Source organism: Astatotilapia calliptera, chromosome 11, assembly GCF_900246225.1.
Source record: "Astatotilapia calliptera chromosome 11, fAstCal1.2, whole genome shotgun sequence".
NCBI lineage: Eukaryota > Metazoa > Chordata > Actinopteri > Cichliformes > Cichlidae > Astatotilapia > Astatotilapia calliptera.
The window spans coordinates 29,066,858-29,088,332 of NC_039312.1; the positions used below are offsets into that span (position 1 = coordinate 29,066,858).

Consider the following 21,475-nt stretch of genomic DNA (forward strand, 5'->3'; position numbering starts at 1 on the left):
ATTTCACAACAGTTATTTGAAATTTAAATTAAAAAATGTTTAGTTCTGCGTGATATGTCATGATGTTATCAGGCTGCCTGGCAACCACTAAAATGACCTGCTTTTCGCTTTATGCAGCTATGACAGTTTATGAAATCAATTTTATGATTAGAATGTCATGACAATAATATTCAATATACATCCACAAAAATGAATTATATAGGACACATTATAATGTCTTCATGTTGCCCAGTAACCAGCTAGAAACGGGCTAATGTGGCTCACTTTTTGCATTTATGCAACTACAACATTTTATTAAAGCATCAAATCATTTTAATTTCACAACCAACAGCACAGAGAGCCCAAACAATACTGCAGTATAGGCATGTGCTAATTAGCCAAATTTACTACAAAACCGCTCTGAGCATGTGGAATGAGCATGAAGTCATATCAGTACAGAAAGGTATGTGAACACATGCAGCAGTATATTTATTTATGATTATTATTTATTTTGATTACCTTAAAATGATCAGACACTACTCCCCAAATCACTTATCCAGCTGAGGGGTGCCATGAATGGTATTTTAACATGTGAAGAGCAGTGTGGGGTTCATGACATGCATGCCATTTCAGTAACCTACCCTTTCAATAGCCCAGATTTTTTAATGTTATAAAAAAAATTAGATAAATGTTCTGAAATTACCCGCTGATGATTTTTAAAAAATCTCTTTCAGCATGTCTAAAAACGCTGCTGTTGATGTATGAGCACAATAAGTACTGCTGAATAAATGGTTAAGGTGGTAGGCATTCAGCAGACCCACACATTAACATTTAAGGCAGACATGTTTAGATCAGGCTCTCTGATTGCTTATCCTGGCAAGAGTCAAGACAACCCAAGGTGAACACTATTTATTTGGGTTAAAATGGCAATTAGAACTTCAACAAGCTCATTAATTTCCGCTCATTAAGCTCCAACAAACTCTCAGAGCTCTGGAAGTTAATTTGCATTAAATTAAGGTATTGTTAGTGCACGCTGTTGGACAGAGAAAGCGGCTCTGATCACACAAAGCCAAACAGTAATGTACTGAAAGCTTTAACAGCTAATGAAGAGATGATGTCACCTAGCCCTGCTATGTTAACGAGAGGCTAATGGAAGGTGGAAGTAATGACCGCCAAGTCAAGAATTAGAATAAACAATAGGGGCAAGCAACCATCACTTTGTCTAACAAACACATACGTGCAATATCACGGTGACACTAGTACTGCTCCACCCTCCAATACCTCACAGTTAAACAAAGAGAGACAAAAGCTGAACAGCTGCTTTGTTTTAAAATCGACTTTATACGGACCTCAGCTGCACATGCCAGTGTGTCTCTACAGTTTAAACGACATTCACTTACACTGAGCCTTCTCCTGCCCAAAAATGAATAATCTCAACTGAATGGCCAACACGTTCTCATTTCAGGGTGACAAATACTTCAGTTCTGTCAGCCGCTGGTGTCACATTGACACAAATATCTATATATCTGTAAATATAAGAGTCTTTCATTTCCTGATTAGATCTTAACACTAAGCCAACATGTTGAAAAATAACACTCAACCACTGCAAAGAAATCACCTGTTGAGAAATCCATGTACCCTACATTGCCCAGGCCTGGTCTATTAGAAAATAAAGCAAAAAGACACCTTTCGCATACCTGACCAACGTAACCATCTTAGATAAAACTTAAGTATCATATAATCTTACTCATATCTAATACTAACTCTACCCCTGAAACCAATCTGAACCCCCAAACACCCTTTAAAGGTGCCAAAATGTGAGCACTGGCCAAAATGTTCTCACCTTCCACAAGTATCCTCATGAGAGCTAATAGTCCAACTGGTCCTCACAAATATACACACAGCACACACAGAGACACACTGTGATGATGTGTTAGTGTAGATTTATAGTGTGAGGGCTACATTTTGGAGATTTATAGACTTCCTCTGTTTAGGTGATTAGCTGTGTGCTCACACCCAGTTGGACACACACACACACACACACACTTTAGACAGGGCACTGGGCTGATACTTTTGTTCCCAAGTACATATGCTCCCTTTCGTTCTTGTGTGAGTGTGCTTTCAAGATGACACAAAACAGCATAAAAACATAGGGAAACACATGCTAAGCCGTACTGAAATCTCAGTAAGTACCCAGCCCTAAAGTTTCTTGTACCCGCCCCTCCTGGAAGTTTCTAAGGTACCATGAGGTCATATAAGATGTCTTGCTTTGTGGTTGTTCCACATGCCTGAGGGTCTCTTCTCAGAGTTGTCCCAAACAGATGCTGAACTACGTCAGATGGCTTCTTTGAATAATAGCTTCTCCCTCTTTAATATTGGCGTTTGGAGTTACATCAGACAGTGCGGGTATCTAAGACTCCAAGCAAAAAAGCAAACCTCAATGCATGTGTCTGACCTGGCTGTAAGTGGCATCCATTAGCGTGTCAAGGTTCTGCAGGGGTGCTGGGGTTTTGTCCTTGAACCGAGTCAGCAGGCGGCGCTGGATGGCTCGGAACTGGACTGCTCGCTCCGACAGCAGGTCCTGATATTTCTGAGCACTGACACGCAGCTAAGAGACAAAGTGACAAATATTTAACAGACAAATTGTGGTTTAACTTAATAAAATTAAATAAAGGTGACAGATGACAGAACTGATAATAACTAAACTGACTGATATTTAAGTCATTTCTTTTTTAATCCCTGACCCTTGACAATGAAGGATTTACACCACTTCGGTGTGTGTTAGTACCTGGAAGTGCTTGTCTACAGACAGGAAGTACTCCTCCAGTGGGAGAGGTCCACTGAAACTTTTCTTGAAATCCTTGATTCCCAATTTGGAGAAATGCTGGTCAAACCTGTGGACCAGCTCCTTCACAACCAACCACATGTCTTCAAAACTGTCGCTCTGAATACGGTAACGTTCTGACAAACACACACATAAAATAATATCAAATATTTATGCATATATGGAAAATATAATTGATGATACATGCTAACGAAAGATGGTTAGAGATCTTAAATAGTTAAAACTATCTAAACCACTGAGCCTTGTGTAATGTGTAAATGTGTATGCAACTAAGAACATATATTTAAACACCTGGTACTAAAGTTTGTTAAGAATGAAACACCAAACGAATATAAGTAGTGACACAGTGACAAGTGATACTTATAAAAAGATCTCTAAGAACCAGAAATGGATTAAGGGGATATACAGTTTTAGAATCACAGGTGCCACTTTAGCTCAGTGGATGAGCAGAAAACCACATGTTGCACGGCCAAAGAGTGGCGGTCTGGGTTCGAATCCTATCCCGGCCCTTTGCTGCATATCTTCTTTATCTTTCTCACCCTACTTTCCTCTGTGTCTATCTTCACTGCTTCACTATCCAAAAGAGGAAAAAACAAACAAAAAACCTGAAAATAACAATAAAAAAGTTTTTGAATTATCTTAATATGAATGTCTCATATTAACTCCTGAAAGCTGTCAGTGAATACAATTCAGATCTTACAACTTATTAGTACACAGACCAAAGAGGTTTGTAAAAGTCCATGGAAGTGATGCAAGAAGTCAGACTTAAAGTGGTGTATGTAAAAATTAAAAGCTCAGTATCAGGTATATAGAGCCTATCTCAGCTGACACTCAGCTAGAGGCGGGGTACACCTTGGGCAGGTTACTATAGAGACAATCCTTCATGCTCAGAAAAGAAAGAAAGAAGGTTCTTAGTGAGGGTACTCAAGGAGCTACTCAACCTTTGACCAACCGGTTGCGAACCTACAACATTCTTGCCGTAAGATTATAATACAGTGGTCCCTCGTTTATCGCGGGAGTTACGTTCTAAAAATAACCCGCGATAGGTGAAATCTCTGAAGTAGCCAGCTTTAATTTGTACAATTATTATAGCTGTCTTACAGCTGTAAAACCCCCTCACTACACACTTTATACACTTTTCTCAGACAGGCATGAAAATTTCTCTCATGTTTAAAAACTACCAAAGTTGAAAACCTTCGGCCAAAAAATAAGTCCAGTGTTATAGAATGACACCAAAGATCAAACCCTGTTTTCAGGTCCAGAACATGGGAATAGAGCAGCTGCGAGAGAATTCAACATTAATGAATCAATAGAGGAAGCAAGAAGAATGAGTTGAGTAAAGTTTGAGTTGAGTAAAGTTTGACTTATCTGACTGTTTTGTTTCCCTTAATCCCGTGCGCCTTATGGTCTGAAAAATACGGTAACTTCTACCTTCCTTTAGCATGTCCAGAAGTTCATCCTTTTGTGCGATGGTTAGCATCGTCCTCTGCCTTTTGGGTGCTACCGCAGGTGCCTTTGGCGGTGCAAAACGTTTCATCGACATTGTTGTGTTTGTTGGGGAGAAAACTTACAAACATACAGTACAGCACTTCAGAGTCACACTGCTAGTGATCGAAGATTTATGTAAATTCGACAAGCTGAATGCATTCTGTACTGTACATGAGAAAGGCACGAGACTGACTGACAATTGTCTACAGCCAATCAGGATGCAGAACACAATGCGCTGTAAAAAAAAAGAAAAAAAAGAAGAAGAAGAAAAAAAAAGCATACACAAAAAAATCCGCAAAACTGCGAAGCCACGAAAGGTGAACCGCATTATAGCGAGGGACCACTGTACTTACCAAACTACCTATTCTCTTTTAATCCAACAGGTATCAACAAAAGGTCCTCAAAGACTCCAAGAAATACAAAAGGGCAGGATTTTCTATCACAAGTAATTGAAACTTATCAAAAGAAATTAGCAGGTGAAGACAGCCTATGAGAAAGACATCTGGTAAAAAAAAATAGACACCTGGAACAGGACTGTATTAGAAACAGATAATTCGCAAGACTTGTTTTAGTCCCACAATTAAACAGCTTTAATGGAGCCAAAAGATGAATCTTATTAAAATCCCGTTCATTATCCAGTGCTGTTAGACTTACGGGAGGTCTTGGAGGCTAGCACAGTAACCTTGGCTCCTGACAGAAGCTGGAAAGCCAAACTATTCCCATCCTTATCTTCTGATTTTGCTGAAAACTCTGCAGAGAGAGACAGAAAGACAAAAAACTATGAGATGAGACAGATAGGACAGGCTATCGTGATATAGGACGCCAACAAAGGAGAACAAGATACAGTCGCATGTACAAACACAAAATAAGCTTACACAAATCTCTATTCACACAAAAAGCACACACTCAGTATGAACACTATATGTGTGTGTTTAGACGTCAGAGCTGCTGACTGTGGCCGATTGTTAGATAACTGGGAAGCAGAACAGACGTTCCCAGAGCTCAGACCTACACACACACGGAATCACAAATAAACACGCATAAACAGACTCGTATAAATACACAACCACACACCGATACATAACCGTTGATTATTCATATAAATGTATACACATTCGCACAGCTACACATCTCTCATTGCCTTCACTAGCTTTCCATTCATGCTTAAATCATCTGGTTTTGTGTAAAACACTTAGGTAGCCACGTCATTGATTATTGGCTATTACGAATCATTAACTGTAAGATGTAGTCAATTCAGAAGAACTAAACAGACACACACACGGTAAAGTGTGCATGAAAAAAATTGTTGACATTTTACTGATTTGTGCTTTATATAGTATTCGTTCCCTATTTATAACTTATACCTAGAGCTAAGCTTTTGGTGTGGGTTTACGTTTCAACGTGTGCACAAGCCAACCAGTTGCAATAAGTGGACAACCCACTTTAAACAAATGCACATTAATACTGCATACCGATCTCCACAGACAATGACTTAAACAGAACAGCGCACTTTGGTTTCTGGAAATCTGTGATTCAAATACAGAACCTTAATTGTTTGGGAAACAGAGCGCCACCAGCACATCATTGTCAAGTGTTTTCATACAGAGTGAGTGTGCTATTACCTCGGAAGATGGAGCTGAGGTCAACTGGTGGCTGGTTGGTGTCCACAGTTATCTTAAACTTGGTGGCTTTGGGTGGAGGACAAGCGACACACACCAATGATGGAGGAAGATTGAACCTGGACTGGAGGACCTTGGGAACTCCTGCAAATAAGAACCATCACTATAGTCAGAAAAGATTCTTAAAAAGGTAGACTATTTATTACTATTATTATTATTATTAATAAAGTAATTCTGCATTGCTCATCTTAAAATCTTAAATCGAGTTTCCCTCCTCCTGTTGCTCCTTTCCAGAAATAAAACCTTAACGTTAGAGACTAGTCCTTCAATTTATACCCCCCCCCCCCCCCCCACACACACACACACACACACACACACACACACACACACACCGCAGTGACTCAAACGAGGCCTCGATATCGCAGTTAACATTTGTTCACACAGTCAACAGTTCAGGTATTCCTATTGCATGAGCATCTGAGAGCTAGGAGAACGAGAGACTCGACATCAACGCCAAGTGTGGAGGTGAGTTTGTCAAAGATCAGAAAGGGAAGTTTTGAAAAAGATGGTGGGGACTGACTGACAAGAAAAAAGAAAAAGGAAGTGAGGAGGCGAGTTAAGGCCAACTACAACTATGTTCAGAGTGTATGGAGTGCTGAGCTTGGCAGAAATGTACACTTAGCTAGAATAATAGTGCGAGGGAAAGGAGCGATGGAGGAAAACAGTTGTTAGGAAGAGATGGAGCGAAGTAACCAGAGGAGAGGAGGTGAGCTAATGACAGGAGAGTTGAGCAGAAAAACAAGTGGAAATAAACCAACATGTGAGAGAGAGAGAGACTGAAAGGAAAATAATATGAGAAGGGACGGTTTAATTAGGGAAAGTTCCAGGTTATTACAGATAGTAATAATTACCCACAACTACTGTGCACCTTTTCCTCCCAGACAAGCAATTATTATGTGATTATGTGAATAATTCAATTTGGTTTGAATGTATGCACTGAGGCCTAGAGAGAAAAAGCAAAGAGGCAAAGCCAAGGAAAACAGTAGAAAACAGGGGAAAAGGAAGATGGAGAGAGAGAGAAAAAGTTCAAAGTTTTAAAGAGCAAGACGGACTGAGGCCTGCTTTCTTCTTTCCTCACTCAGCTAAATTCTCAATGACCCTTCGTTCTGGATGGCTGGATAGTTAAACAACACATCACTTCCAACAAACACAACAAAGAGGGTTAGATATACATGTTGTCAAAGTGAATATGCTGCAGATTTACTAAATATAAAAATCAATCTAAACGCAAACTATTCTCAGCGCTGTTAAGTAATGTTACCGGTCATGACACGCCGATCCATTTTTCACTTTTTTATCGTCCAGCTGACTGTTCAGTTCCTGCCTTTGAACATGATCGCCTTAACACAGAAAATATCCAATTCGGATCTCCAAGAAAATACAATTTCACGTTTTGACTCTATAAAAAAACAATTTGATCTTTTTTTATGTGCTTTTGCATTCAAGCTCATTTAATAAACATCACAAATTTTTTAAATATATAACAGATGACCAATGTGTTTTAAAGTAACATTGATGATAATCAGGGCAGACATGATGTGCGCTGTGATGGATTGGCTGACTCAGGCAAGTTTCAAGTGTTTCCAAGTTGAATTTCACAACATACTGAAATGAATGAAAGCACTGGCTGCCCGAAAGGAAGGAAGGAAAAACATTAAAAAATCAAAAACACCAAGGTATCAAGTAAAGGTCGTTATAGCTTTGGAAAATGATCCCTACTAAGGTAAAGTTTATAGGATATATAGTGAATGGTGAATGCAGCCACTTAAATCCTTTTATTATGTGTTCTGATGGTATTTTTTTTTACCCTCATGGTCCTTCCCTACTAAGGTAATAATAAGGGATGTTTTATGTTTAAAACACAATTCAAACACTGTTTGCTTAGTCAGGCTGGTTTTGTTGATCTTACCATTTAAACAAGAAACTCTAAAGAAATGCTAAGATGGAATTGGAAAGCAAGAGGAGGAAATATAAACACATAATAAAAGTTACAAGTAGGGAAAAATGACAAAGAAAGGACAAAGAGATGGAAACAAATTAGAGGAAAATAATGCTGACAAAGTAACAAAGAGAAAAAAAAGAGTTGAACATGGAGAAGAAAGGACGGTGAGACAGACAGGGAAGAATGAATTGGACTAATAGGAGGTGGCATAGGTGTGTGCACACTTATCGCCAACTTCATACAGTGTTATGAAGCTGTGTTTGCCCCCTTCTTGAATCCTTTTTGCATATTTGTCACACTTACATGTTTTAATCAAAAAATTTAAATATTAGACAAAGATACGTTGACTAAAAACAAAGTGAGTTTTTTTTAAATTATGATTTTATTTATTAAAAGAAACAAGCTACCCAAACATACGTCACCCTGTGAGAAAAAGTGATTGCCCCCTAAACTTAATAACTGGTTGTGCCAACCTTGGCAGCAAGAACTGCAATTGGCAACAAAGACTGCAATCAAGCATTTGTGATAACTGGCAATAAGTCTTTCGCAGCGCTAGAGAGGAATTTTGGCCCACTCTTCTTTGCAGAATTGTTTTAACTTAGCCACACTGGAGAGTTTCTGAGCATGAATGGTCTGTTTAAGGTCATGCCAAACCATCTCAATTGAATTTAAGTCTGGACTTTGACTAGGCCACTCCAAAATCTTTGTTTTGTATTTTTGAATCATTCAGAGTTAGAATTGCTGGTGTATGTGGGATTATTGTCTTGGTGCATGTCCCAAGTGCTCTTAAGCTTCAGGGTATGAACTGATGGCTGCACATTCTCCTTCTAGTAGAGAGGAGAAGTCATGGCACCATCAATTACAACAAGTCGTCCAGGTCCTAAAGTAGCAAAGCAGCCCCAGACCATAGTATTATCATGTTGGCATGATGTTCCACAGAAGTTTTTCCCAAAAGTCTTGGGGATCATCAAGATCATTTTTGTAAGATAAGCCTTTGTGTTCTTTTTCGTCAGCAGTCTTTTTTGCCTTGGAGCACTCCCATTTTTGCCCAGTCCCTTTCTTATCGTTGCGTCATTAAAACTGACCTTAACTGATCAAAGAGAGGCCTGCAGTTCTTTAGATTTTATTCTGGGTTTTTTGTTATCTACTGGATGAGACGTCAATGCACTCTAATTTTTAGGCCAGCCATTCCTGGGAAGGTTCACCACTGTTCCAACTTCTCTGACCCTGATTCACTGCAGTCCCAAAGCCAATCTATCTACATAATGCCACAATCTAAAGACAGATGTCTTTAGACCTCAGGAAGGTTTCTCTCCTTAATAAATAAATTCATTTATTCATTCTCCACCAGAGTACATCCTGGAGAGATCGCCAGACCACCATTCACACTGACATCTATGGCCAATTTTAAATTATGAATCAAGCTAACCCCACTAAATGCACGTCTTTGGACTGTAGGAGAAAACTGGAGTTCCCACACAGGCACCATGTGGCCCAGGTTATTTTTGTCTAAAATTTAAACTCGGTTGATTATCACAAAAAAATCTGGAAAACAAACAAACGAGAAACGAGGAAAATACTTCTGGTCACCTCCAGTCCAGAGTTTTATGCATGGAGACACAGTTAGTGTGTCTGTGCTTGTGTCTGTGTTGCTGTATTCATTACTACAATTGAACAAGGCCAAAATGTATTTAAAAAAAAAAAAAAATCCCCATACATAACCTGTTTCTCTTGAGGCTGTCTCAAAAAACAAATAAATCCCCATAGACTCAAGGTAAAGTGTCCAGATGAACAGGATTAAAAGGCATGTCTATAGTCTGGTACAAATGAACAGTTTCTCTTAGTTCTTAACAATTGTATTAAACTCATCCAAGTAGATTCTGCCACAGGCAGCTGTAGAACGGTGTAGCTGCTAGACCTCACTGACCTGGACCTCTCAACATTATACGTGATGTTGGTGCACTTTGGGGTAATATATTCACATACATGAGTTCTACACAGTCCTAATTATTTATTTTTACTGCATATTATTTATATTTGTTTATATTATTTATTTTTTTCATTTTATTATATTCGTTTTTTACAATAACCCCAGGGATGACTAAAAACAATTATCAAAGAAATGCATACATGATCTTTAACTAACATTGAGATCAGTGATTTTGACTGTTTTATTTCAAAAATGACTTGGAATATGAAACATACTTTTTCATCATCAAGATTTTAGACTAATTAGATGAGGTTAAACTGCATAAAGTGATTAAAAAAGTGAAAAAGCAAAGAAAGAAAGGACCTGATAAGATGATAACAACTCCGATGTTAAAGAGTTACAAGAGGCAAGAAATGTTGTGTGGTCTCAGACACACAATGTTCATCTATCAATGCTTTCTAAATGCAGATAAATGATACATGTTTTTGTAGATGCATATCATAACTATTTTAAAATAACTCAAATACAGAATATCTCTGCTAAAGTTGCACTCTGAGACAGGCAAAGTAAATGTTTAATATTGTAGTTTGTTATTTTTTTCTCTATTTTAGTCAGTTTGTATGTTGAGAAGGACGTCAGCAGAAAGAAAAACAGCAAATTGTTCAAATTGTTGTTGTTTGAGGAAATGCTTCAATTCAGAAACTGGAACTGAGGCCTGCAGTAAGACTAAAGCCAAAGAATAAGTGGCTAAACACAATTTCTCAGCTACAGTAAACTGAGGTTTCCCTGTTTTTCTTACAGATTCTTTAATCCATCCACTGCCTCTCCTGAGTCTTCTGTAAGCTGTTGATGTTTTGGGGATGTATAAATTGAAAAAAAGTGTAGGTGCATTTGAATCTACAAATCACACATTGTAACCTCTAACCCCTTAACTTCCTTTCTGATAGCTCCTAGCAAAAACAGGTGGGGTTGGGAAGTGAGATAGAGGAAATAAAGCCATAAATAATAATAATAATAATAATAATAATAATAATGGATACTTTATTGATCCCCATGGGGAAATTACTTGTTTTTCTCTGCATTTGACCCATTCACTCAGTGAAGCAGTGGGCAGCCCACTAAGCAGGCGCCCGGGGAGCAGTGTGTAGGGACGGTACCTTGCTCAGGGGTACCTCAGGGTAGCCGTTAAGTGGATTCGAACCGCCGACCTTCCGATCATGGGGCGACCACTTTACCTACTGAGCTATCCCTAGTCATTTCTATTAACAAATGTTAAATACTTAAAGTCACAATGTACTGTAATTGAATGGAAGTGTACTTCCATCGCACTGTAATATGAGAAGACTGATTCCAACAGATGTATCTTTGCGGCACAGTATGTCAGAGACAGAGGGGGGAGAAGGAAGGGGAAAGGAGAGAGAGAGAGACCACAGAGTTTATTTAAGAAGGAGACCACTGTACAGTATCAGGTTCTTACTACAGCAGTGGTGATGTCACTCGTGTGTTTGTGTCTATATACATTCAGAGATGTGTTTGCATGTCAATTGACTCTGCATTTCATGCACATATCCTCTTGCCTTACTTGTGTGTGGACCCAAGCAAAACAATAAAAGTTAAAAAAAATAATAATCACCGCACAGTCTGGTCTTCAATAAATCATGTGCACATGCTACAACTAACCTGCACTACACGTTGGCATTAAATATCCAGGTGAGTTCCTCCGCCTCTCTTATAGTGTATTAGTAATCTGGCATTTATGCTCTGCATAAATCTATACACTGTTATTTAACAAGGCGTGATGGTTTAAACAATCCTAAAAATTTTGTTTCCCAAAGCTACGGTCCAGTTTGTACTGAATACAACAATTATCTAGGGCTACCCATGACTCGGGACAGGAGATCCAGTGGATCAACCCTGATGGTAGGGCTGCTGTTTTGTAGTTCATCATATTCAAAGGTGTTTTGTGTAGAATTCTAGCTAGCATACTAGAGTTTCACTTATGTCCTACATATTTTAAATCAACTGACAACAAGTTCTCACAGGCCTGTCAGAGGGACTCCCATAACCCTACACCAATATTTCCTCTCATAACCAACAGGTAAACTAAATTCTTTAATTAATTAGATTTTTTCCCCTAATTACTAGATTAAATAGTGCTCCTGAAAAAACATGCATCACTGCCCGAGAATCACTAGTCTAGTGAATAAATATCCTCAAAAAATGGCCATACAAACATGTGTGTGTGTACTGCTGCAGAGCCACTACAGATCATAGGGGTCCAGTTCCGTATCAAAGCACACAAACTCACAAACACAAACAATCTTAAATAAATGCCAGTTGACAACTAGGAGCACTACTGCTGGAGTGCATGTGTGCGCAGCAAGTCAACACACTTTATGCTTGTATGTGTGAGACAGATGATATTTCTGTGTAAATTCAACACAGTTTAAAAGAATAAATGGATGTAAAGGGATATTTACATTTTCTATAAAGCGGGAAAATGTGTGTGTGTATAAGTGTGTTTGTGTATTTGAATTAGAGTATGTGTGTGTATAGACTCTTGCCAAGTATATCACATAACAGGAACATAAACAGTAGGCAGCAGGCTCTTCCTGTATATACAGCTCTGAATGTGTGTGTGTGTGTGTGTGTGTTTGGAAAGTATATGGCGTAGTTTTGATAATCTTTACGTTTCAGTAAGTGTAGAAGTGTACATGAATATACAAGGGTGTGATCTCAGTAGAACATATATATTTAAATTTATTTATGTGTATATCTAGAGTACATGTTTTAATAAAAGACTGTGTTTCTACTTGCTCTAGTCTACGAAGCTCTACGAATAAAGCACTTACCTTTAGGGTTAAGCTCTGCAGAAATGAAAAGGAAAGAGTTAAATGTTATAATATGAAAGGTGAAGGAATGAAAAAACAGAAAGAATTAAGTGTTATCAGTTCTCCCATCTAGTTTTATTTGGTCGGACCAGTAACAAAGAACTGGAAGAACTGGCAAGGGAATTCCCTGAGAAAACCTCCATCTTCCTTCATATGGAAATAGACAGACCTAAAAAAATTCCTCTCAAGTGTTTGGTTTGCCTTCCCACACAACTGGAAAGTACAGCTGGAGGAAAAGGCAGCCATCTGACTCAGCCATACCGATCGTGAATATGATAAGATGTCCAAATCGAAAATTAAATAGTCTATCGTCATGAGGTTTGTGTGGAAATCGGGCTGACGGGATCAACAGAAAGAGACGTCTCTTCTTATAACCTGATCAGTATTAACTCATTTAGAAGAAGAAAACTGTGGAAGGCCTAAGTAGAACCAGAAGGAGCATTCAATTATGATGCAGCGAAACAGTTTTGGTTGATAGTTTTAACCTTCAAATGAAAATATATGAAGGATTTTTGTGTGTGTGTGTGTGTGTGTGTGTGTGTGTGTGTGTGTGTGTGTGTGTGTGTGTGTGTGTGTGTGTGTGTGTGTGTTCCTTGTGGTGATAAAAAAAAAAAATTACTTTGTTTTGTGTCTGTCTGTTTATGTGAAGGAAGTCAGGGTTGAAAAAGCAACACAAAAATATTTGTGATAAGACAGCATCTCTTCTCTGTGCTCCTCAGTGCTATATTTTTCCAGCTGCCCTGGGATTTAAAAAGTCAGCGTGCTGCTCCTCTAACCTTTAGTTCACAGCAACAGAAGTCTGGCAGATTAAACTATGATATGATTGGTTGAAGAGGATTTCCTGCGAAGGTGAATGAGAAGCAGATGGCAGGTTGCAAGCCAATGAAAAGGCAGCGAGGTGCTGAGTCAAAAGGTTCACGTCTTATTAAACCTGATGAAAGTCGCGCTTCCTATGGCTGCCTCTCCTTCCTGTAATAACTCTGCCTCCATCGCTCCCTCTCGTCATAACTCTGCCACTTCTTTAAGAAGCAAGATTTTTTACAGTTTAAAGAGTTTGTATTTCAAAGATATAATTTCATGCCAAGTGCGCAGGATATATACTGTTAACAATACAGGGTACCTAACAATATATTTAGCTGGGTCTGAATCAATTCAATTCAAGTTTATCTATATAGCGCCAAATCACAACTAATGATCAGTTGAACTAATGTCTAGTTGGTAATATTTCCTATGTTTTATTTATTTATTCAATTTTATGCAAAATAAATAAACAAATGCAGAGGTAGCTCTTGCTTTTAAAAGTTTAAATTGTCTTATTAAACAATCATCATCACCATTTGCACATACCGACTTCACGTGCTTTCGTATATATGCACAAACATAGCCAAATACAACACAAGAGACTGGAGTTTGATCCATTTCCTGACAATATTATAGTTTTGCTTTAACTACCTATTTGTTTTTGTTAAAAGTGCATGGTTTTCCTGGCTCTAAAATGTGCCTTTAAGTTTCTTCTCACAGCTGCTTGAGGTTCTTTGACTTGAAAACATAGCTATGGGTCACAATATTACCGCACCCAAATTATTACCACAATTGTTTCCTGGTAATAAGACAGTCTACAATACTCCTACATACATAAAGTTTCTTTCAGTTCTCAGCAGTAATGTTGCTGCAAGCATATTGGTCCTCTGTCCTGACTCACTGATAATGTAGCTCTGCTATACGGAGCATCATTCAAAAAAAAAGAAACATCGACGCTATTGGCAGTTTGATGGCTAATCTACCTGAAATGCAGGATCAGCCGCATACCTACAAAATCCCATAATGTCTTCATATTGAGCAGTATTATCTAATCCTGAAATGCTAAGTCCAGTAATTACTTTGTCTGGGGCTCAGATTACTACTCTACACTGCCAACGAAAAGAAAGAAAAACCATAACGGGGAGGGAAGAAAAAGGAAGAAAAAGACTGGATAAAACAACACAAAAATGGACGAGAGAGAAAGAAAAGTGAGAAGGACCTAAAAGCACCCATTACATTTTTTAAATGTAAAAGACATGTCAAATGGAGCAAGGAGGCTCACACAGCAAAAACCCACGCACACACATACACATGCGTGGATGGATACACACACACACACAGTAGTGTGTGTAGCTGCTTCTGGCCAGCTGCCAGGCAATGGTCAATCAGTCTTCGGTTTTCAAAAATCTCCTTCAAGTGAAACTCTGGATCCATTAGCTGCTGCGGTAGAATTAGAAAAGTTTAATGTTTCACGGCTGTAAGCCTTTATTATATCAATAATAGCCGAAGAAGCTGAGAAGGTGTTCTTTTTATAATTAATTACAGAGCTCAGAACTGTTTTCATTCTTTTTAAGAGTTTTGGAAATAAAATCTTTTTACTTTCGAAAAATCCATTCTCCACTTTGTAACATCCCTTTCGCGCACAAACCAATGTTTTTATTTGTTTGTTTGTTTTTGTTTGTTTTTTTTCCTTAGATTAACAAGAAAGTACAACATCAGGATTATATTTTCCTCCATCAGTTCACAACTGCGGGCTCGTGGACTGAGAACATAACAGAGGAGCATCCTTGTAAGGCGCTACTTTTCCCACAGGAGATTCACGGTTTGAATCCATGTTCCACAGTGCTGCAGTGTCCATGAACAAAGCACAATGGACAATAAAAGGTTATTATTCTTGTTTTTCTTCTGTCTGCACTGATATATGAGGGCTTCTCATTGAACAGTCTTTGCCTTTTCTGTGGTATAATCTACCGTAATTGCTTTAGCAAGAGGAAAAAGCTTTTAATATGCCATGAGTGTCTGCTGCCAGCAAAAATTCTGAATAAATGCGAAACTGAAAACTCATGAGGGGTTCAAGATGCCATCCATGAATTAGTTTGTAAAAAAGTCTGAAATTCAATGCCAAATAAACATCCAAGTAGGAAGCACAAATCAGCTAACGGAAATCAATAAGTTCAATGATGCTCATTTAGGGTTTTCGCTAAAACTGATTTTTCAGGTCTACTGACAATAAAAATTAAAAAAAATTTAAAAAAAAAAAATTAGAACAAAATAAAGAATATCTAATATGCATACTGTCCAAACACACACATTTAATTAATAGATGCAATTCATCTCTGAACACTCTACAATTGCATGCAAAATATTTGAAAACTAGCAAAACTATAATCCAGGAAAAAAATATTTTGCATGCAATCTAAATTTTCAATAAAAAATGCTTTAAAAGTGCAGATGAGGTTTTGCCCTTTCTAAAACGAGAAATCATCAAGATTAATTTTTTCTTCTTTTTATATTAACTCATACATAAAATACATTTTGGCCACAAATAACTGGTAAGTGCATAGATTTCTGTCAGTAAAGTAACACTGAGTCACTGCCTTATCCACACGTTGACCAAACACAGTTATGTGCACAGTCCCCCTCAAAGACATATTTTGAGCCAGGAAAAACTCTGCCATCTAAGGTCCTTTCAGATAAACTAAATCCAGCTCTATCAAGTTTTTCAATTCCTCCAAATATCCCCTTAGTGGAACAGAAATACAGAGTAGAAATCTCAAAGAAGCTTAACCCTGAAAACCTGTTTTTGTATAAGGTTAATAAAAAAGTTAAATTAAGGGTTATTAGGATATGCTGTATGCATTAAAATACTAATAAAAATACAACAACAGACAAATATGGTTCTGTACATATCACATGATCTTGCAGCTCATGAGAAAATATTAATTTGCTTTTTTTTTTTTTAAATCTCAAGTTATCCTGTAAAAAAAAACCTACATTACTTGTTTCCTGGCCTGTGGCCTTGCATTCCTCCAAATCTGTTACTAAGCTGTTGTAATACAGAGCACGCTAACAAAGAGAGTTTAGAACATGATCCGCTTGGCAGACGTAGCAACCAACATCAGCATCAGCTGGCTTAACAAAAGTTCCTTACAAATGGATTTCAGGCCTGGTAGTCAAAAGAGGAGTGACCCAACAAAAATACTGCATTGTCCTGGAGACATCAACATATGGAGATGCTGGTCATTCTGGCAAGTTCAGTAAAACAGAAGAAAACAATAAAGGCTGCCAACTAGCTTCCTAGGTTTCCACACGAATTGGCCTAGCAACCAGTGAATCACGGCTGGCTGGGTTTTATGGAAAGTATCCGCACAGTCACAATGTATCTTTGCCTGTTCAGATGAAAATGGCTACTATACTGTTAGCTTGTGTACGAGCTAACAGTATACTGTAAACGCCAACTTGACCACCTGATCCTTCTCAAGTGTGTTTGTGCAGAGCTCTCTCTCAAAGTATTAAGAAAATCAAAGAGGGCCACTAATGAAATTCTTTCTAGATTGTAACAACTCCTGACACCGTCAAGCCTCCTTTGAAGGGCTTAAGAAGTCAGCAGTCTTCTTAAATGTCAGAGCCTTTGTAGGGCTTAAAGAAGGGCACAGTAGCCCCAGGGTGGGATGGTGTTATATAAGTGGGTGGTGTGAAGGCATAATCATCACCCCTGGGTGGGAATGAGGAAAGAAGGAAAGCAACAGAAACAAAGTGATGCATTCCTCCCAAGCCAAGACAGCGTTTAGAGGATGAGAGAGGATGAGATAGGATGAGGCACTGCTGGAGATTAACACACAACCATGGAGTTACAAGGAATGGACTGGTCATTGTTAAAAGATACACTGACAAAGACACAAACAGCAGTGTCTCACGTTGAATGTTTTTAATCAAACCTGTCAGGACATCGGTTTCAGTTTTATTTGCATGTATGTGACCAGTGTTACACTTGTCTGCAGGCCACTACGCTGAAGCTTATTCGGCAGCGCTGCACCGATTTGCCCTTCTTTCTGATCAGCGAGACAGAGTTTTTTCAACGGGGCAGAGCCGAAGTAGGCCTGAATGCGGCATGACTGCTGTGTGTACTTATGAATCATTTTCATATAAATGCATCCACCTGCATTGTCATCACAGCTCCAGCAAAAAGAAAGTTTTACTCACGAATAAAGCTGTGATAAATGTAGTCATTTACTAAAAATCTAAAGTAGTTCTGGTGACTCACAGATTAAATCGCACCTGGTCATATATCAAAACTGAATGAGTGATTTTTTTTTTTTTTTAAATAAATCCTGGAATCTTTGTTGAGAAATATTCTGATTCAGTAATGGCAGTGCTGTCTACTAATCTACTACCCAGATCAGTTTTGAGGTCCACATTCCCCTCAACACCGCCAACTCTAATTTACATTACATGGCCAAAGGGGAAGTTTTTTAAGATTTTAGGTAAAGCTTCTTCGTTCCATTCCCAGGAAATCTTAATGATCCCTGATTTCAGTCCAACACTTGTTGGACTAATGCTCTTGTATATGAATGGGAACAAGTCCTGCAGCCAGGTTTTAATATTTGGCAGACAGTGGTTGTAATGCATAAGTGTCCTCATAGGTTTGACCATGCAGTGAGAATAAGCTTAATTTACTCCCCTGCTTTTCCTTCCTCATTCTAACAAAGATTGCCTTCTTTTAGTTTATACCTAGGGCTTCTGTAGTTCCCATTTTCCTCTGCTTTTGTCGTCCTCCTCCTTCCCATCCTTTCTCTCAACAATGTTTACCCTCCCTGTTTCTCTTTCTCCGTTCCATTTAAACGTAACTTGTGTGTACCTCATTCATGGTCCCCATCCTGTTATTCATCTGTCTTCATCCTCTAACCTGCAGTAAACTTTTTCTAATTCTACTTACAGTCCACTGGCTCTCTTTCCAAACCCAAGATCAGCTCCCAACATATTCTCCCCAAGCTGCTTGGCTACTAAGATCTGCTGAACTACTCCAGACTCCGTATTTTCAGCTATTTTTAGCAGCACAATAAAGTTTAACAAAAAAGAAACACTTCCCAATATTTCCAGACATTTCACGTTAAATGTGCTTCTGGGGCGGAGAGACTGTTCCACCAACAGAGGCCTGCCAAAGCAAATTCAATCCAAGGGAAACAATAGCAAGAAAACAGGGGTTTTTTTCATGACCTGATTTCTGAACAAATATTCAAATAAATCTTTTTTTTTTTTCTAGGAGGCCCGTGACATTTGAAATAAAGAGTGGTTTTGTTGGTTTGCAAGGGGGAAAGTAATATCTTCCAAAAATATTGCCGGGCCTAGAAACAGATGCCTGGAGGCAGCAGGGGGATGAACTGGGCTTGTCTGGAAAGTGCCCAGATGTCATTACCTCAAGTCAGCACACTATTAGCAGCTGGTGTTCAACACTGTCACACAACACTGGAAGTGATGTTATAGACCAGAATGCTTCTAACGGCAATGCTGGAACAGACTGATAGATTTAACTCCATCGCAGGAAAGCAGAGCGAAAAGCCAAGTAGGAATAACATCACGCTTGGCTTTTCACTCTGTTTGCAAATTTATGCTACTCTTTGTTAGCTAGTGTTAAGTCATTGTCCAATTTCTGTTAACTTCTGCCTCTGTGAGCTTGTGAGGGTCCACTTGGGTCTGAGAAAGTAAATTTTGTCATCAGACAGTGAACAAGGCTCTATGATAGAGCCCGACCAATCAGGGATTTTTAAAAGATTTAAAATACTGATGAAGTGGACTTTATTTACCAGGATAATATGTCAAAGCAGTTTAAAAATAAACAAATTTTATTGTTACAAATTGTGGATTACTCTTGTCTTCTTGCTACCACTTGGACCCATCTGCAATACTACTCTATCTATTTAAATGAATTCAACAACATGTAATAATTAGGATAATTGTGTTGTATTCTGTGAAATTGTAAGTTTTAGGTTAAATTAAACATGTCCATTCAGAAAATTTGTCACATGGTTTGGTTTGGGGTTTTTTTACCTGTCGGCGAGCTGTAGGACACAGTGATGTCTCCGGTGAGGTCAGCAGGGGGGTAGTGGCCATTGAGAAAGGCTGAAAACACCACGACTTTGGATGAACCAACACCTGAAAGCAAAGCACAAACACGTCGCCATTAACACATGCTGTCCTGTTGTCCCTTGCTTACACTATTTATGCATTTAGTCCCTATAATCACAGAAAGTGTGAGAATAGTCCACGATTTTCTGTACATCTAAAAAGGTTTAAACAATAATCCTAATAATATTATCTTTGTTACTTTGATTCTGGCTTGAGCGCTAATATTATTCCTTAGCAAGGATGTAATCTAATAAAAAGGCGCTTCAGAAGTAAATACTGGATGCACTGTAGCTTGAGCCGCACCGTGGACAAAAAGTTTAAATATCTTGACCTTTCTGCTTCAATTTTGAGTCTCACACAATTTGCTATGAAAGTGCCGTAATAACTCACTGGAGTTTCCCTTCAGCTAATTTGTGTTATTACAAATGTCAATGTAATTTTGAGTAAAACTTTCTTACTTTTGGAACAGAAGTACCGATTTTATTCCAGCACTCTTTAAAAGAAAGACATTGAATGATGAATGAGGAAACGGGGTAGTCAATGAAACGCACACACAAAGTGTAAGTGTCAGCTTTTTCAAGATACGTACAGAACAGGACGGAGTACGGTTAATACAAACCAGACCCTTTAATGTGAATACACACACACACACACACACACACACACACACACACACACGCAGTTTGAACCTCACCATGGAAGGTGACTTATATTATTAACCAGATTTTTTAAAACTGTGAGCACATACATACACACAACACAAACTAATTATATAAGCATGAGGCAGAGGTGATGACTTGTAGCTTCCTTTTGAATACCCTAAATCCAGAGAGAGCAAGATAAAGGGAAAAAAACAAAACAAAAAACAAAGGCAGAGAGCGCAAATAAGCTGGAGAGAAAAAGCAGGGCTCAAATATAGATGGAGAGGAAAGGATACATTACAGCTAATGGCTCCATGCAGCAGAACACACACACACACACATATATATGCACACACAGGGCGGTGAGATGGTGTAATGGGCCGTGATGTTTCTGAGCTCACTCCGTTACAGGTGACTGAATCCCAAGTATGTGTGTATGTGTCCTAATGGAAGCGCAACTTACAGGCATTCTGCAGGTAATGAATGACGGCGAGGAGACGTTGTGCCAAAAGTTTGAGACTATGTCACTGTGTGTTTCAAAATATAACTCAGAACTGTATAAACTCTCATTGAACACGTTTAGCAGGTGTGCGCACACGCAGCCGTAAGCGAAACGAGACCGCTCCAGCTGAGGATAGACAGAGAAGGAGGGAGCAAGATGGATGAGAGGAGATGAAAGGCGAGATGGCGACACCCACTCGCCGACTGACAGAAGAGAAGATAAACGATAAAAAGCAGAGAGAGAGACTTTCTCCGCACTCTTCAGATGTACTGACAGCATGACCTCCTCTCTCAGCTGATCTCATCCTTCTCCCACACTGCTCTCTTCACTTCTCCCACCAAGCATCCATCTCCTTTTTTCCCCCGCGCTCCTCCCATCTCAGCCTCTTCTGAGAAATGGATCTTCTGTTCGACCTTTTCATCTTTTCTGTGTAACAGCTAGACCCCAGCCACTTTGGGGATTTTTAATATCAGTGGTGACACTAACGATAAGTGTAAAAACTAAAAATCACCAGTAAGACAAAGATCCCTTGAAGGCTACATTGTGCAGAATGGGCTTATTGAGCTGAGTAAGAGATTGGACAGCTGGTACCACTCATGCCTGTATATTAAATATAAAACTTGAACACAGAATCAAAAACCTAAGATTGTG

General features: G+C 38.7%; 1 protein-coding gene across 5 annotated transcripts in view; it reads right to left on the reverse strand.

Moving 5' to 3' along the window:
- bbs9 (Bardet-Biedl syndrome 9) overlaps positions 1-21,475 on the reverse strand; it is a 183,924-nt gene that overhangs the window by 121,053 nt on the left and 41,396 nt on the right. For 4 of the 5 annotated variants that reach the window (XM_026183623.1, XM_026183621.1, XM_026183622.1 and 1 more), the window contains exons 14-19: positions 19,604-19,708; positions 12,716-12,730; positions 5,935-6,075; positions 4,967-5,062; positions 2,768-2,940; positions 2,435-2,587 (exon numbers count right to left, since the gene is read on the reverse strand). In XM_026183623.1, the coding sequence (XP_026039408.1) occupies positions 2,435-2,587; positions 2,768-2,940; positions 4,967-5,062; positions 5,935-6,075; positions 12,716-12,730; positions 19,604-19,708 (683 nt within the window). The remainder of the gene's footprint in view (positions 1-2,434; positions 2,588-2,767; positions 2,941-4,966; positions 5,063-5,934; positions 6,076-12,715; positions 12,731-19,603; positions 19,709-21,475) is intronic. The other variant, XM_026183620.1, reaches the window with a different exon arrangement.